The sequence below is a fragment of the Anneissia japonica genome, unplaced genomic scaffold (assembly GCF_011630105.1).
Source record: "Anneissia japonica isolate Jap-2015-1 unplaced genomic scaffold, ASM1163010v1 scaffold287709_len1912824_cov184, whole genome shotgun sequence".
Classification (NCBI taxonomy): domain Eukaryota; kingdom Metazoa; phylum Echinodermata; class Crinoidea; order Comatulida; family Comatulidae; genus Anneissia; species Anneissia japonica.
This window is the reverse complement of record NW_022751466.1, coordinates 920412-939043: the sequence shown is the minus strand read 5'-3', so window position 1 is coordinate 939043 and position 18632 is coordinate 920412. Positions and strand designations below refer to the sequence as shown.

The 18632-nt window shown below is 33.8% G+C and overlaps 1 protein-coding gene across 1 annotated transcript; it reads right to left on the bottom strand.

The window, feature by feature from the left end:
• Positions 1–481: 481 nt before the first annotated feature.
• Positions 482–18180, bottom strand: LOC117121661 (zinc finger protein 665-like; the record flags this gene model as incomplete). The annotated part of the gene is given in 20 exon segments (XM_033266909.1): positions 482–2512; positions 2861–2908; positions 3678–3734; positions 4016–4072; positions 5065–5226; positions 5952–6026; positions 6367–6438; positions 7142–7180; positions 8166–8327; positions 8583–8654; positions 9949–10005; positions 10818–10979; positions 11194–11271; positions 11972–12052; positions 12462–12518; positions 13177–13338; positions 14020–14076; positions 14621–14720; positions 15621–15750; positions 18161–18180. Coding segments are annotated over 20 exon segments (2976 nt in total), but the record flags the coding sequence as incomplete, so codon positions are not given.
• Positions 18181–18632: the final 452 nt, after the last annotated feature.

Here is an 18632-nt window from a genome sequence, read left to right as displayed (position 1 = left end):
ACGTCATAACTTTGCCTACATCAATTTGATCACTTAGGTTGAAGGGGCAAAAGACTGGATAAAATATTCTTAAGTCATTTTTTAAATCCTTTCAAAAAGTCGATCTCTGAAATCACCTAAAAACTGGGAGGGATGGGGAAGGGGCCTATCTTGTTCAATGCGTTAATGCAGTACACGCATTGCTCTGTCGTTTCCAAGTTTAAATATCACTTTAGTTGTTACTGGTCTACAAGGAAATTGTGAGTTAAAATTGGAAAACATTACTTAGTTTTCATCAGTCTCTTTTAATTCATTTATAACGATATGCTGCTCTTATATAGGCTCCAGGTTCAAATTTTCCAGGTTCCTCATTGGTGGCGCTGTCCAGAATAAGAAAAAAAAATAAGGGGAATTGTGGCTACTTACAATGGCCAAACCTCTTGCAAACTGCTATATAATTTTCTCATTCACATCATCATTAAATAAGATAAGAATAATAACATTAACAATTCAACTATTTATTGGCTTTATTCAGTTTATAAAATACCACACTCAACATAATAGCAAGAGGTGTAGCTTACTAAAAGGTGCTTAAATTCTGTCCACACTATCAAATTTTATGGGACCAATTATGATATGGCAATATTTGGGTATAATATGAAAACATCATGCCCATATATGGGCACATCACATATAATTTGGGTGTGGACAGAAGCTTAATAAGGATCTACTTGATGGTCAAATCTAATTAACTTATAATGCATTAAGTTCTGTCCAAAATACCAGTTATATATGTCAATAGCTTGATATGCACAGTACTGTCAAGTGTACAGTATGATCTCTCAGCAAATCATAGATATTAATTCCATAGTGTGGACAGAGCTTGAAAAAAGCTTCTAAAGCCCCGTCCAGACTATCAATTCTTTCACATCATGACCATATACTGTACAGGACCATGATTATATATAGGCATACAACATTTTGTCATCAAAGAAAATGTTATAGTGTAGACAGAACTTTAGCCTATGTTGATTTTAGGATTCAACAGTAAAGAAGTATGAATTTTGATAAGCCTTCCATAATCATCTCGGACACTATGAGTATCATCAAACTTTCTTCAAGATTTAAATGGTATAGTAATTATCAATAAAAAATTATTTTTCAATCGCCTAGTGTCTTTAAATTTATTTCCAAAATGTTCACATTCATTGTGTCTCTGCATGACGTGTCCTCAAATGTCTTTTCAAGCACCTACTATCCTTGAACTTCTCGTCACAATAATCACATTGGTATAGTCTTTCTCCTGTATGCATTCTCACATGCGACTTAAAAGTTCTACAGTATCTGAACTTCTTCGAGCAATATTCACACTCGTAAGCTGTCTCCCCTGTGTGAATTCGCAAATGCCTTCGCAGATCAGTTGGGTCTTTAAATTTCCATCCACAGTGCTCGCATCCATACGGCCTTTCTCCTGTATGCGAGATCATGTGTCTTTTCATATTGCAATTGTGTTTAAACATCTTTCCACAATGTTCACATTTATATGGCCTCTCTCCCGTGTGCATTCGCAAATGTGACCTCAAATCGTTTTTTCTTTTAAATTTCTTGTAACAATGTGTACATTCGTATGGTGTCTCTTCCGTATGTATTGCCAAATGCATCTTTAAAGTGCCGCTGCTTCTAAACTTCTTTGCACAGTGTGTGCATTTAAATGGTTTTTCTCCTGTGTGTATCCGCGAATGGTTTTTCAGAGTGCCGCGGTCTTTAAATCTTCGTCCACAATGTCCACAATCAAATGGTTTCTCTCCTGTATGTATCATCAAATGTCGCATAAAACTGTTACGGTGTTTAAACTTTTTTCCACAATGTTCACATATAAACAGTGGTTGTCCTGCATGCATTCTCAAATGTTTTTGGAAACTTTGATTTACCCGAAATTTCTTTCCACAATGTTGACATTCGTATGGCGTTTTTCCTGAATGTGTCTTCAAATGAATTGTCAAACCATGGATCTCTTTAAATTCCTTTCCACAATGTTCACATTTGTATGGCTTCTCTCCTGTATGCATCATCAAATGTTGTCTTAACCTGCAACGTTCCTTAAACGTGTATTCACAATATTCACATACATACAGTGCTTCTGTGTGTGGCTGGAAATGTTCTTCAAAATCGCAGACCTGTGTCAAATTCGGACCACAGCATTCGCATTCGTGCATCGCTTCTTTCATGTGTATCATTCTCAAATGTCTTTTCAATTTGGAACGCTTTATGAATGTCTTTCCACAATGTTCACATTCATAGGGTCTTTCGTCTGTGTGTCTCATCATATGCATTCTAAAACGGCTGCGGTAAGCAAATTTAACTCCACAATGTTCACATAGAAAAGACGACCTTTCTCTTTCAGTTTCTATTTTTTCTTCATGGTCATTTGTTTTTGGAGATTGTAGATTGTTCATCGGTTTTGACAAATCATTGTTTACGATTTCATCATCTGATTCCGGACTATCAATGCTGTAAAAATCAATGCACTCCCCTGGATGTAAGAAAATATGTATAAATGAAAAAAGATTTATAAAAAAAATTGACTGTTTTTATTACATAAACGGTAACTTAAAAAATAGAGGTCGGACAAATTACTGTAGGTTGAAACGGTTTATAGAAGGTTATAAATTAAGAAAAAAATTATACAATAAAATGCCTGTTTACAACAGAACTAACAGAGGCACACAAATGTTATAATATGTTTGTCATTTTAAATTAACTGAATACACACAATGGTTAGGATATTAAATACACTATGTACTACCATGCAGGTTATTGCATATAATATTAAAAAATATTTTTACAAATGAAATGGTCATTGACACTGCTACCAACTTACATTGCTGATCTTCGTCATTTTCTGAAATATCTTCGAAGGCAGATAGAGCTGGAAAATATTGGAAATCAACATAGTCAAAAACATATTACTATTGCTACAAAGGCTCATACCAGGAGACCATAGTGGTAGTGGTGCTTATGAAGCACAGAGCTCTAACCATTGCACTATAGAGTACCAAGCCAGGTGGCACTCTCTGTTGTCAACGGACTGTGGTTACCGTTCATTACGCCTGAATGACTTCTGGAATAGGCATTTTAAAATCTTTTATTTTACCATCAAAATGTATTAAAAACACAAAAGCTCGCACTATATTAGTTATCGAACACACATTTAATCATCAATTAAAATTTACAAAAAAAAAATAATATACAACATTCAAACATCTTAATAATTCCATTAGAAATAGGGATCAATGATTTGTCAGTGGAGAAAATGGTGCCCGGTTGAACACTTTTTGCAATGATAGCAATGAAGTAGTATCACACAGTATCATGACATAACACTGCAGTACTCTATAGAACTCAGCTCTGTGAGGGCCAGTAGATTTTTAGACTATTTATACCAGCATAAGTTTAATGGGCAGTGTAATGAAACACTTTAAAAAATGCAAATTTTCTTAACATAAAAATTTAATTATGTAATATTAAAAAATATGTAGAATTGTATTAACTTTTCTTAAAACACATCTTTGTTACATGGTCTTGCACCAAATTTGAAAATGATCCAAGCAATAGAAAATTAACCAAGTAGAGGGTAGAGAAATACATTTTTATACATTCCAAATACTACAGTAAAAACAAAAAAAAATGCAACTTACACTGTTCGTCAATTTCATCATTTAACTTTCCATTTGCATTGTTTTCGTCTGGTGTATCTGATAATGACAAACTTCAATTACAGATTCTTGTTTCATATTATTTAGCAATAATTCCATGGCATGTAAAAACTTTAGAAAATGCAAAATTTTGTTAATAAAAATTTAATTATTTAATATTATATAATAAGTAAAATTACATTTATTTCTCTGGTATATGGTCTTTGTTTGCATCAAGTTTGAAAATTATCCAAGCAATGGAAAATTAACCAAATTGAAGAGGTATAAATACATATTTTTATACTTTCTAACACTACTGAATAAAACAGAAAAAAACTTACACAGTTCATCAATTTTATCATTTGACTGTCCATTTGCATTATACCCGTCTGGTGTATCTGATAATGAAAATTAAACTTCCATTACAGATAATTCTTTCATATTATTTAGCAAATAATTGCATGGCACGTAATACCTAAGAAAATGTTAAAGGTAGTCCTGTATTCATTACTGAACCTACACTGTAGGGGAATGAGCTGTTAACCCATCATACTAAGCCTCAGCGTTAAGTGGTAGGGTGGCCAGTTCCTTTCCATGCTGCATTTTTTGGTAAATCTTAAAATGGTAAATATTCAAATAATTCTAATTCAATAAACTTGATGACAGATAACAATAGATGGATTTATACTATAGTACAAAATATAGGATTCTTCACACATAACAAAACAAACAACACAATTAAACCAAATAAAGTAATAAAAAAATAAAATATAAGCGGGTGAAAAGACTGTACCAATGAAGAACAATCATGAAGCTCTAACGCTGCTACACTGGCAAATCTATCTTTCAAGTGCAGTCATTATGATCAGTGAGTTTGGGATAAGTTTGATGAGATGTGTAGAAGACAATTGCAACATTTTTTGATCATTGTCTGTACAGGACACTATTGTAATTGTACAATCAGCGGTGGTGCCAGCACTTTCCCACACACACCTTTGCCCCACCATGTTTAGGGCTGACATGAAAACTACAAGATATGTCACTAGATACCCAAAAATGGCACTCTTAGTGCAGATTTCTCCGACTTCATCAGAGGATAATGATTCTAATTATTTTCCCCCGACAGTTTATACTGTAACTCCCCAATGGCTGGACCAGGTATCCGCGACACTAGACCCGACCCCAGCTGCATGGCCCACCCACTTTTGTGCCACACCAGTCTTGAAATGAGTGCACGAACAAGCTTTTCTGTAGCATGTTTCATTCAGGAAGCCTCTGATATTCCAAATATTGCAGATTAGTATTACTGATACTGGTAACATGCTGTATTGTATTGTAAAAACAACCAGAATTTTCACTTTTATTAATAAAATGTAATTAATATACTTACCAAATATTTCTATTTCTTTACTACATGAAAGGATTGCCAATTTATCAAACAACCCGTAACACGATGGTTTTTTCAGTACACATCCTTCTGGGAAACCCCTGCTGCTAATGAGCCCTGCAGCAACTTTCTTGTACGATATTCTCTTATTCCCACTTGATTGCTCTGCAATAAAATCAGAATGCCATGTAAAGAAATTATGTGTGCCGGTTAACAGGTACTGTAAGCATTTTGTTTTTCTTATTCCGATTAGCAAATACAGAATCTAATCTTAAGAAATTAATTTTTGTACACAACCCAAACAATACATTATTTCTCATATCTATTTTTTTCTGCACCTGCTCAAATTTCTCTTCCAGCAACAGTGGCAAGATATGTTTCAACTTCAATATGCTTTATAAATTTTATAGCATTCATTATTAATAAATAATAAAGTAGCCTATTATATAAGTGTTTTAAAGATAAGCCCTATACTGTCTGTGGTGAAATATAGAAAAAAAACCCCCTCAAGATGTCAATTAAAAGATTGTAATTGCTCATTTGAAAGATAAATGAGTAATTAACTTCCAGTAATGATGAAAGCAATGATTTACAGAATCCTTGAATATATTACAGTGCAGCCTCCAAATTAAGACCTTTCTCATTCCAAAACCTTTCTAATTCAAGATAACTTTAAATTACCACCTAACACAATCTTCAATCTCACAGCTAATCCTCAGATTAGAGACTGAATCCAGGACAATATTCAGACGTATTTCTCCCTTTATAAATTTTCATTGAAAGCTAATATGCACATAAAAAGTAAGAAAAATATTAAAATAATATATTTCCTTGTTTTTAAATTCATCACAGAAAGCACATATTTTTTTAGTATTTTGTAATCACATTACCATATTTAGAGTTAAAAAGTTCTTGAACTTTCTTTCTAACATCTTTTTTATACTGTGGATTACTTTCTTCAAGACCTATTACAGAAAAGAAATACAAATCATCATATTTTGGTTTTTTATAAAAAAAAAAAGTGATTAATTAGATTGTGCAATGTAATTTACTTTGCATAGAAAGCTCCTGGGTTCCACTAGGTTCGACACAGAATAAAAAAAATCCATGGTAGGGTTCATGGGAAGTTTTTATGGCTTCTATGGTCCAAAATGTGCTTTTGGACCATAATTTCTAAATGGGCTGGCGGCACTCAAAACAACATTATTATTTGGTTAGTCAAATTAATAATTTTTAAATTTTTGATCAGATGACTTATTTGTGCACCGGACAACAGGTGAGTCCAGGCCTGTTACTACCACTTACACTCCTTATGTCCTTCATCACCACCATCAATTGGAATTTCATTACTTGAAACAGTTTCCAATGCAGATGGAGCTGAAACAAATTAAGGAAATATTAATAAGGCATTAAAAATATTATTTAATTAGTATTATATATGAGTTTGAGCAATGGAACTTTTCATTGCAGAATTTGTATGTCAAGTTAGGGTTAAAAAAAGTCACATATACTGTGAGCTTTGGTTGCCTATGGCTACCACTTATTTCCTTTAGTATATCCTTGATTAGATGATTCTGTCATTTATTAAGAATGTTCATGCAATCCTAAGATTTAACAAAACTTGTAGGCTAACGCAGATGTAGAAAACGGTTTTAAACAACAAACTCTTGAGGGAATATATTGGTGGAAATTATTATTATAATATTACACATTTCCTTCTGTGCTAAATCATGCTAAATGTGGTGAACCGCAAGCATTTGTCAACTTACACATAATATAATTTCAATGACTAAAATCAGCAAACTCGTGTATTTGCAATTGCAAAATCTTGCAGTTAAAAAAGGGTAGATTTTTAAAGCAGCTGTTTATTAAAATATGTTCAAATAAGTTATCTGGCCGTTGACATAATACCAACCTGTATTAATTTAAATAAAGATAATTATTATGTCCAGAAATACTGTAACCATCTGATATTTCTTTTAAAGTACTGTACAGGATATAATACAAGATTAACATTCAATTTTTATACTACAGAATAAAATATAAAACAAATGCAACTTGCATTGTTCATTAATCTCACCATTTGATTCTCCATTAGCATTATGCCCATTTGGTGTATCTGATAATAATTAAAAAATAAAAGTAAACATTAAAACAAATGCAACATACAATGCTTATCATTTACATCATTTGATTCTCTAATACCATATACCTGTTTGGTGTATCTGAAATTAAAAATGAATATTATCATTGAAACTTCCATTATTCTAATTTCACATTATTTAGCAACCATGGTACTGTACATAAACATGTACTCAGAATCAGATAGTCCAACATGATTGCCTCTTTGCAATGCAAATGTAAACATGGTGTAAAAGTCGTAAAACTATATCGTTACAGACAGAGAGTAGCTGGTACAGTTAAACTTGCCTAAGTCGACTGTGCCTAAGTCGAATAATTTTCCAAGTCGAATAATTTCTAAGTCGATCTTACTCTACATGCCAAATTGTTGTGTTTTTCATTAATTAACAATCTGCATGTCAAATTTTATCTAAGTCGAATAATATTTAAATGGCATTTTGGATTTGACTTAGGCAAGTTCAACTGTACTATATAAATGATGATCTGTGACTGTTACTGACTTGAGTAGCGAAATCCTTAAGCCGAACATACTACACATTTGATTCACATCTTTTTTTCAACTTTTAAATTCTGTTTTACTCACAGGACATTGAGGCCTTGTTTATGAGCTGTAGCAAATTTACATTACATTACATTACACTGCACAAACAGTCGTGGGTCAACACGATTATCTGAAGTAAACAGGGCAAGAAGGCGTGAGCAATGGATCATTATTATTGACAATCCTCTCAGCCTGTCAACGACAGCTTAAAGTGTTCATGGAAAGCGAAGGTTGATTTTGCTTACGACATGGTGTGTGCTCAGCTTCATGCAGTGGAGTCATCATTTACACTGTATGTTAACAGTGTTTCATAATTTACTCTTTGCTGTGTTCAACGGAATGCAGCATTTATACTACTCATTACACTGATTACCACAACTAAATGTAAAGTTTGATTAATAAATATAATAATTATACTTACCAAATATTTCTATTTTTTTACTACATGAGAGTATTGCCAAACTGTCAAAAAGCCCATAACATGATGGATTTTTTAGTACACACCCTTTTGGGAGACCCCTGCTGCTAATGAGTCCTGCAGCAACATCCTTGTAGGATATCCTCTTATTCCCACTTGATTGCTCTGAAAAATATAAACAAAATCAATGCTGATTATTTTAGTAATATTAGTAACTACTAATGTTTACACATCTTTATTAATGAACTCTGTAACTTCAACAATTACAGTGTTTACCTTCAACATTATCTAGAAACGTTAAATATTTTGTTTTTGAAAATTTGAAATTGAACACTAACAATAACAGGATTTGTGCATAATAATGTACAATATGTCCACTGTGTAAGGTAATGCCATTAAGTATTTTTTAATCTTATTTACCATATTTTGAGTTAAAAAGTCCTTGAACTTCCTTCCTTAAAGGTTCCCAGCTATTTTGTGGTTTTTCAAGATCTATTATATGAAAAAAATTGGTGGTTATAAAATGGCATTATTCATGTATAAAACAAATAAAGAAACGATTACCATAGCTCCTCATGTATAATCCCATCCCTGATTTACGCCCAACTCCACCTACAGGCATTTTCCCGGGCAAAGTCCTAGTGCATAATTTAGGTGAGTAGGCCTAGGTCTAGTTCAGCAAATTTAACAAATGCTCACAAAATATAAGGATTTGGCTCCGAATTTTGCAGACCTAAAAATCTTTCAATTAATTAGACCAGAAACTCGTCGCCGTAAAGTTGAATACAAAGCCCATTCTTGTAAATTCTTGTTGTCTACTCTCGCTAAAATAAACAAGCTCACTAGCTGCGGTTAAAAATAGGCAACACTGCGGCCCGTCTTTAAAGAGACATGCCCAGTAGGCTGATCGGACTTTTAATTTACAGTGTGAAGACTCATGTGTTCCACAGCTGCGGCTAAAATAGACAACATCGTGGTTCATCCCTAAAGAGACCTGCTCAGTGGGCTGATCGAATCGTTAATTCACAGCATAAACACATGTTCTACACAGACTCTCGCTGCTAAAATAACTTGTTACATCATGCATTACAAGTGGGCAGTCTTCACATGCGATGGGTGATTGGTTGGATTGGCTGTTGCTGGGCAAAAAATAACCTACGACGTCAAGAAAGTCACTTTAGGCAAAGTCTGGTCTAGCTCGAGGTAAGACCAAGATATGGTGCCTCTATCTAGGGGCTTAGGCCTACTAATTAGGGTGTTCCCTTCCCTTTGATATTCAACTCTGATTTCTTCACCAGAATATAGTTTTGGATAGGCCATTAAATGTTAATGCAGTTGTTCTAATGCTTCTGATTTCTTCACTGGAATATAGTTTTGGATAGGCCATTGAATGTTAATGCAGTTGATCTAATGCAAAATGATAGTCATTTTCATTCTGTTCATGCACACGGGAATCCCCAGGTATATCCCACCCCACAAAATCGGGCCAATTTTGTGTTCATGGGGGGTTGGGATTATACCCAGGGAACTACGGTAATAATTGTTTACACCATATACATACTTGACCGAAAATAAAATTATGCAGGCTGTTTGCACTTAATTTTTTTTTTGTAAATAATATGTAGAGAGTTTTTCTCCACTCCGATCCACCCTTCCAGCTGGTGCCAATCCTGATTGCATCAAGTTTGAAAATGATCAAAAGCATGCAAAATTATCAAAGCTGAGGGTAAAAAAACACATTTTTATACTTCCTATACTACAGTTAAAACAAAACAATGGCACTTACACTGTTCATCAATTTCATCATTTGACTTTCCATTTGCATTATTCTTGTCTGGTGTATCTGATAATGAAAATTAAAACTTCAATTACAGATTCTCGTTTCATATTATTTAGCAATAATTGCATGGCAAGTGATACATCTGAAATTCTAATTGAATAAACTTTATGGAATTGCCATCTAAAATGATAATATTAATAGATGGACTTATACTATAGTGTACAATAGAATTCTTTGCACTTAACAAATAGCAGTAAACTAACTTAAACCAAATAAATAATTAAATATAAAAATTAAATAAAATATAAACAAAATAGTTGAAAAATAAAATAACCTAATAATGAAAAGATAAATTATAGGCCTACTCTAGTACAAAATATAAGTCTCTTTTCAACAATAACCAACAACATAAAAAATAGCTAAAAAATTAAAATAACAACATGAGCACACAACCAAAATATGGTAATTCCTTGTCAAATCAACCAAAAAAAAAACGTTAATCTCTTGGATTTTTGTTTTTAGTATGTTGTTGGGACCCATTAGAAACAATCAGAAATGAACAATCTTTGATTGGTGCTATACTTTAATAGATATGGCTAGTTAAACGTACAAGGTATCACTAATCAGCTCAAAGTTAATTAGCACGTATCTCACTAATTAAGGGGCCTAGATCAGAAATTTTTCATTTCCGATCGGTTCTCATGGGTTCCAACAACATACTAAAATTTAAACGGAATCCGAGAGATTGATGTTTTTTTTTTGGTTGTTTTGACATGGAATTACCCAGTTACAATATTACTGCCAATGGCTAGGCCAGATGTCCGCGACAGCTAGCCCACCCGATTTTTGAATTTGATTAATATAAATATACTTACCAAAGATTTCTATTTCTTTACTAGATGACAGGATTGCCATTTTGTCCAACAGCCCATAATTCCCTGGTTTTTTCAGTACACATCCTTTTGGGAGACCCTTGCTGCTAATTAGTCCTGCAGCAACTTTCTTGTATGATATTCTCTTATTCCCACTTGATTGCTCTGCAACATATTCAGCATGCATTATTTTTATGTCTGTTAACATCATAGGCTTAGCCAGCGAGCCGTTCGGCCGACTTTTGGATGGCCTACAATTATTTAGGATGGCCACTTTTACCGTGACTAAAATTGAAACATATTAAAGTATTATATTTCCATACTTTTAAATTCATCACAGACAACACATTTTTTATAAATATTTTGTAATCACATTTACCATATTTAGCATTAAGTAGTTCTTGAACTTTCTGTCTCAGAACTTCTGGGTTATCCCATGGATTTCTTTCTTTAAGACCTATTACAAAAAAAAAAAAATAAAAAATAAAAGACAAACTATTATATATAAAAAAAAATGGTTAAGTAGACTTATATATCATTACCAAAAGATGTTTAGTGTTTATCTTACTTCCAACAAATAGGGTTTAATAAATAAAAATTAACACAAAAAAATGGTTATTATCAGTTGTATGAAATAAATATGTATGGCTCAAATTTGCAACTCGCTTTACCATGGCTGAGTAAAACCAGAAAGAACTTAACAAAAACACATCCTTCACCACTATAACTATACACATAACTGTATCACAAGTGCGCATGGGAGTTTATGTATCTGGTTACAGTATATGAAAACAGTTCAGTGGTGGGTTCAGGAATTCAAAAAAAGAGGGGGCCCAGGATGGTACTTTTACAGAGGGAAGATCATCACCTCAGTCCCACCATGGTTGGGGCTGAAGTAAGAAAATTTGTGATTATGGCACGTCTAGATGGCCAGAAATGGCACTTCCAGAATAAAATTTTTCCTATACACCCTCCAATTAAAGACCACTTTTAGGCCTGGGGTTTTTGTGGTCTTTAGCAGCTTTGGTCTCTAACTAGAATAATAAAGATAAAAGGCATTTGTTAATTTGGGACCACAAATACCGAACAATCCGCCACTGCAGTTCTCAAATTATTTTATATTGGTAAACTTTTCGTTTAACTTTGGTAACACTTACACTGCTGATGCAGTTCATCATCATCATCATCATCATCACTTGGTATTTCATTTACTGAAACATCTTCCAATGCAGATGGAGCTGAAACAAATAAAGAAAATATTATAAAGGCATTAACAATATTTTTTATTAGTATTTGATATGAGTTTGGGCAATGTAACTATTCAGTGAAGGATGTAGAGTATGTGTCAGGTTAGGGTTGCCCTGAGATTTGGTTGCCTATGTTAATCTCTGATCCCTGAAGAATCAGAAATGTTTTAATTAATTATTAAGCAATGTACCATGCAACAGGATTAAATATTCTGTAGGCTAAAAGAGCAAATGTAGAAAACTGGTATAAAAAAAATTCCTGTTCATCTCGCTGATACCTACAGAGTATTATATAAATGGATCTGCCCTAACGCACACATCCAATGAACTTTATACTCTGCAAATATATTTTATACTTTCTAATCACTACAGAATAAAATATAAAACAAATGTAACTTACATTGTTCATCAATTTCATCATTTGATTCTCCATTAGCATAATGGCTGTTTGATGTATCTGACAAAAATAATATTAAAATTTAAGTCAATTTTCACATGACTATAGCAATGAATAGTATGGTGCTGTACATAATACACTAATAATACAAGCTTCTTTGCAATGCAAACGTGAACACAGTGACAAGTCTTGATACTGCGAAATGCTATGACTTCAGTAGAAAAAACCTTCAGCGGGACATACTGCACACTGAACCAATGGTCGTTGGCAACATGATTCTCAGGAGTAAACGATGTCACTAGGCACACACAACAGATTGTTTCTGACAATGCTCCCCTTGGTCTGCCAGCAGAAAACGTTGCGTTATCAAAACGCTCTCACAGAGCGGAGATGAATTTGTTACCCGACAGTGTGTGCCCGCCTTCATGCAGTGCAACTAGTTATAATAATAATGTACATTAATATTCAATGTACAAAAACCCCCCTATTATATATATATATATATATGTTTTTTAATGTAAAGTAATCAAATTCAGCCATTGGCTGCAGATTGCTAATCCTATACCAGAATAAAATAAAATAAAATATTGTTTCATACTGTAATTTACTCTTCGCCATGTTTTTTTAGAATGCAGCAATTATACTATATTAACCTCACTGGAATGATTACTGCAAATAAATGTAAAGTTTGATAGATAATTAAAATTTATATACTTACCAAAGATTTTTAATTCCTTGCTACATGAAAGGAGTGCCAAAAGTTCACTTAGAGCATACTGTGATGGTTGTTTCAGTACACATCCTTCTGGGAGACCCCTGCTGCTAATGAGTCCTGCAGCAACTTTCTTGTAGGACATCCTCTTATTCCCACTTGATTGCTCTGCAGTAATATTACAAATATTTATAGTCAAAGTCTATGCTGATTTACTTTAGTAACATTATAATAATCCTAATGTTCACACATCTTTGTTAATGAACTCCCTAACTTCACAAAAGTGTGTTAACAATTTCACTTCACAACTGTTTCTCTATCCAGAAACCTTCCATAACTTTTGTTTTCTTTAAAAACTTTGACACTTCACACTCACAATGAGAGGATTAGGCAAGACTTTTTTTATACCTTGATTTGTTTTAATACGATTTTTTAAAAAATAAATCGTCAGAGGAGGGCGAAAAAAATAATTTTTTTTTTCTTATTTAGAAAAGAACATCTAGATAGATGAGAAACAAAGTGTTATTGTTGAATGTAAACACTATAGTAATGGGATGGTTAAATACTTTAAATTTACATAATTTAGAAGAAATATACAACTTATTTTGGGAGATTTAAAGGCAGTGGCAGGTGTAATCAAAATATATAAACATTTAATTTTTTTTCTGAAGTTTCCATTTTTCCATGGCAGCGCTCATTGGCCAAAAATAAAATGAAATCATTTTTATTCGCTGGCCGCAGCAGTGGGTTCGCTGAACAAGGTTTAAAGAAAAGCCTTGCCTTATCATATACTGGTGTAATATAATGTTGTCCAGTGTGCACCAACAGTATTTTGTAATTTTTATTTACCATATTTTGAGTTGAAGAGTTCTTGAACTCCCTTTCTTAAAAGTTCTCTGCTAAGACCTATAAAATTATAAAAGAAATTGAGAAAAAAAAATATTATGTTCAAATTTCAGTCTGAGAGTGCCATTTCCAGCCAACTAGAGGAGACATAATCATAATTTTGCATACTGTACCTTAGTCCCAACTATAGTTGGGCCGAGGTAGTCTAAAGCTTCCCTGGGATCCCTTCTATGTAAAATTTGTAGATCTGCCATTGCACAGGCACAAGAAAATCAGGTGACTGCTACCGCTATTATTTACACAACATATCTCCAAATGTAACACCATGAAAGGATCACTAGTTTTGGAAATGTTTTTATCTATAATCACAGTAAGAATTCGTTGGTAATATGCGCGGTCTAAGATTGATTCACTGGCCGTACAAACGGTCGGCCTTTGCGGTGAACGTGTGTCCAACTTACAAGAAACATCTTTATTTGTAATTAAAAGAAGAGTACTACAGCAGTCAGCAGGTGATTTAAAGTGTGAAACTTGGTTTGAATGTTAAATTTAAATGGAAAAAGTTAAAAATGCAATGAATAAAACTAACAATTAAAGAACGTACCTTGTTTACAAATTGAGAACACCAGTCTTTCTGACTTATCATTATTCATCCTATTGTGCGTCACTGGTTTCTGAGCAGAATTTTGGAAGTGGATCCAATTCTATATAAAATGATATAGAATTTAATTCTTGTTTATATAATGACAATTACTAAATAAAATAATATTTTATTTAGAAAAAGCCAGGTAAAGTATAGTATGGAACACCATCAGTGCATATAAGTACAATATGAAACTGAATTAATAGTTATTATTATAGCGGAAATGGAAAAGATTGAATTGTCAACAAATAAATACAACAAACCTGATATTATTATTAAGAAAATATACATTTCACTTTGAAAAACGTACGCAATTAGACTTTTTCGACATTATTACTGAGGATGATGCAAAGGGCAAAAGTCACTTGTAAAATGGAATATTAATGGATGTTTACTGGGTTTTTAACTAAAATATTATTAATAATTTCAGAAAACCAGGCTACTGAGACTACTTTGCTGCTGTTGTTAGCAATGTTGGAGTACACTAGAGTATATTGGTGAAAGGATACCACGATCAAATTTCCAGGACATTCAAGGTTTACAATTTTCCAGTACTGTAATGTACTGAAAAATGCACATTTGTTTTTGCAGGACTTTCAAGGAATTCAATGTAGAAGCGGTTTGGCGCAGCAGAAACGGTTTGGTTTCCAAACCTTGAGGCTGGGGTTTCAATCCCTTGCTGTGCATTTCACTTGTGTCCTTGAGCAAGACACTTTATCTGCATTGCTTCTCCCCACCCAGGAGTATAAATGGGTACCTGGTGGGGTTGCCTGCTCCTGCGCTGATTACCAGCAGCAACACTTAGAATGTGGACCCAATGACCAGGGAAGGGAACTGCGCTTTATAACCGCAAGGAAGAGGTGCATTATAAATGCCCGTACCAGTACCAGTACCAGTAATGATGCATACAAACCCGGCGGACAGGATAAAAAAAGTAATTTATGGACAGGTTAAGAAGTACCTTCACCATAATGTCATTCAGACCTGTCTTCAGTGCACACTTCTTAATCAAGACATTCTCATTTTCTGTCACCATACCTTGATGCCAAAATTCCTCTAATGTTTTCAGGAGTGTTGTTAAGTCTGCTTTCCTGTATATTAAAATATTTGTTTGAAACAGAAAAAACAAGAAAATTCAACCAACAATATTACCATTTGAGCAGGCCCTACAAATATTCTATGACGTTAAAAACAGATAAAACGAATGAATGATATAGTAACACATAATAAACAAAAACATCATTATATGAAAAAGTACTGTATTATTATTATTATTATTATTATTATTATTATTATTATTATTATTATTATTATTATTATTATTATTATTATTATCATTATCAAATGATTAAACAAGTTATAAAAACCATTACGAATAATTTTGACAAATAAATACTGAATGTTAAAAATATGAACGGTTTAAACGTTAATTATAGGCCTACACACTTGGTTAATTCCATCACTGGGGTGTTGGGTGTTTATTTGGATATTATTTGGGTAATTGCGTATCATTTGGGTAGGTATCATTTTGATAATTCCCTATCAGTTGGATAATTCGTTGAATTGAACTGTTAATAATAAATTTCTGTGAAAATGGTAAATTAATGTCAATCTATATGCACCGGTTGTCAACTGCAATGTGAATCTTTTACAGTACCGTACTCGTGCGAATAAGCACCCCGTTTGAATAAGCGCCCCCTCAATAATATAAGTCAATAATCCAATCAATCCTGCGACTGTGGTTGTTGGCATGATTTGAGCTGCAGAGTGGAAATACATTCTTCTTAGGTCAATATCGAAATGAGGATATTTCTTGGACAGATGAGAGCTCTGATCCGTGGACAGTTCCAAATTTACTCTTTTTGCATAGGCATGTTTGTCAACAGTATGCCAAGCCTTCTCCTCTTTTTCTTTTTCCGACCCTTAGCACATTCTCATCTGAGTTTTCAAGAAAATATACAATGATCCTGCCATCCTGCCAACCTCAATCGGCCGATGGCCAAGAAGCTAACCACCTACCACCACTAATTGCATTGGTTTATTTTGATGTTATGTAAATATTCACGCATTCCTGTCATGTGGCTAAGCCATGTTCTCTGGACGATTATCTTTTCCACCTAACCACCATTCGTAATGTCCTTATATAATCTTTTTTCATTCAAAAAGTGCCTCTTGAATTTAATAATTTCCCATAAGAACCCCTCGATTTTCATCTATTTCCATAAGCGCCCCTCAATTTCCACTCTGTTTTCATAAGCGCCCTGTACGAATAAGCGCCCCTCAGAAAGAGCAAAAAATATTCTAAGCGCCCGGGCGCTTATTCGCGCAAGTACGGTGTATATATACATCAGGCGAGATGTTTTTTATACCTTGTTTTATGGACTTATTTTTTAAAGAGCGAAAAAATAGATTTTATGTGTGACTACCTCGATTTATTGGGGTTTTTATTAAAGTTTTGTTTTTCCATAAAACCTCAATTGATATTTTACCTCAGCCTCAATTTGTTCTTATGTTGTTCTTGTTTTTTAAGCAATTTCTGCCTCATAAAAAAAGAGTACTACAGTGTGCCGAACGTACTACTGGGGGTGCCAATGCACTTTGGTATTTTATCCTAACCCAACCTTAACAATGGCTGATTTTCGACTGGTCTTTCTTCGTTAAATGACGTCCATCTGCGCAGTGGTAAAATCCTACTTAACGAAGACGACCAGTCGAATAGAAGACTGGTAAATGCTCAACAAAACAAAATGGCTGCATAGATACCGCGATACATGCTGCAAAATCATTGTGTAATTGTGGAAGTAAGGGTTTTTCGTAAAAAAAATGTTTTCATCCAGTTTTTGAATTCTGAGCCTACAATTATTTTTTAAACAATGTGGGTAAATATTATAATTTTTATTTTCTGACATTTAATCTAAATCATATTAACGAATATGTTGTTGCTAAACTAGTGACCAATCGGACATATTTTTTCTAGTCACGTGGATAACTTAACACTGATTAACGCATTCTGGTTACGTTACTTTCGTTGGCAATGAAGTCTAGACCTATTTTACGAACCAGTCAAATGAAAATAATATTCAACGAAAATTTGTACTCAATGAAATGAACCAGTCAAATATAAAGCCCTATAACATTGCAAGACTGGAGTTGATATTAAGGTTAGTAGGGTGAAGTACTAAATGCATTATCAACCTACTGGGGCCTTTACTCTAGCTAGGCTTAGGCCTACTACTACCAAAGAGGTAGCTAGGCCTAGGTCTACCTACACTCAGAGTCATTATAACAACTCCCTGCTACACTGTGTAGCCTGTAGGCCCGGGCCTAGCCTAGCCTTATTAGGCCCCCACCCCCTAGCCTAGGCCACCTAGCTAGCTTAGCCTAAGCCTGGCCCTCTAGCTATCCTAGATAGTAGTATGATATGAAGTATATATGTACTCTTAGGCCTAGCGAATTTTGAATAATTACTTTGCCTATAAACACTAACGAAAGAAAACCTACTTTCTTCGTTCGGAAAGATTGTCCATGCTGAATAACACACCGGGCCGGCAGAGCTTCCGCAGCTGGCATATGACCCGGTTGAGCCGTCGACAAGAAGTTGAGCCGCCGGTAAATTCTATGGAACGCCAAGCGCGTCTCTCAGTGAATGTAGTCGGCTTGTACCGGATACCAGATATTCATCCCACATTCTTGTCAGTTGATTTGCTCGTATTGCCGTTCATGATGTATAAGTTGTGTAATTGAAAATTAGAATTTTGATTATTTTATGTACTACATTTTTATAAAAATAAATGAAGTTGTATAATTGCAAAATCTTATTAAAAATGTAATTTTACGTACTACATTTTTAGTAGAGCTCTGCTCTTTGACTTTGTAATCAAATAATCAAAGATAATAATAATAAATAAGTCCAGTAAAATATCACCTTAACCGTTGCATAGACTTAGTAGTCAACGAAATTCTCACCATAGGT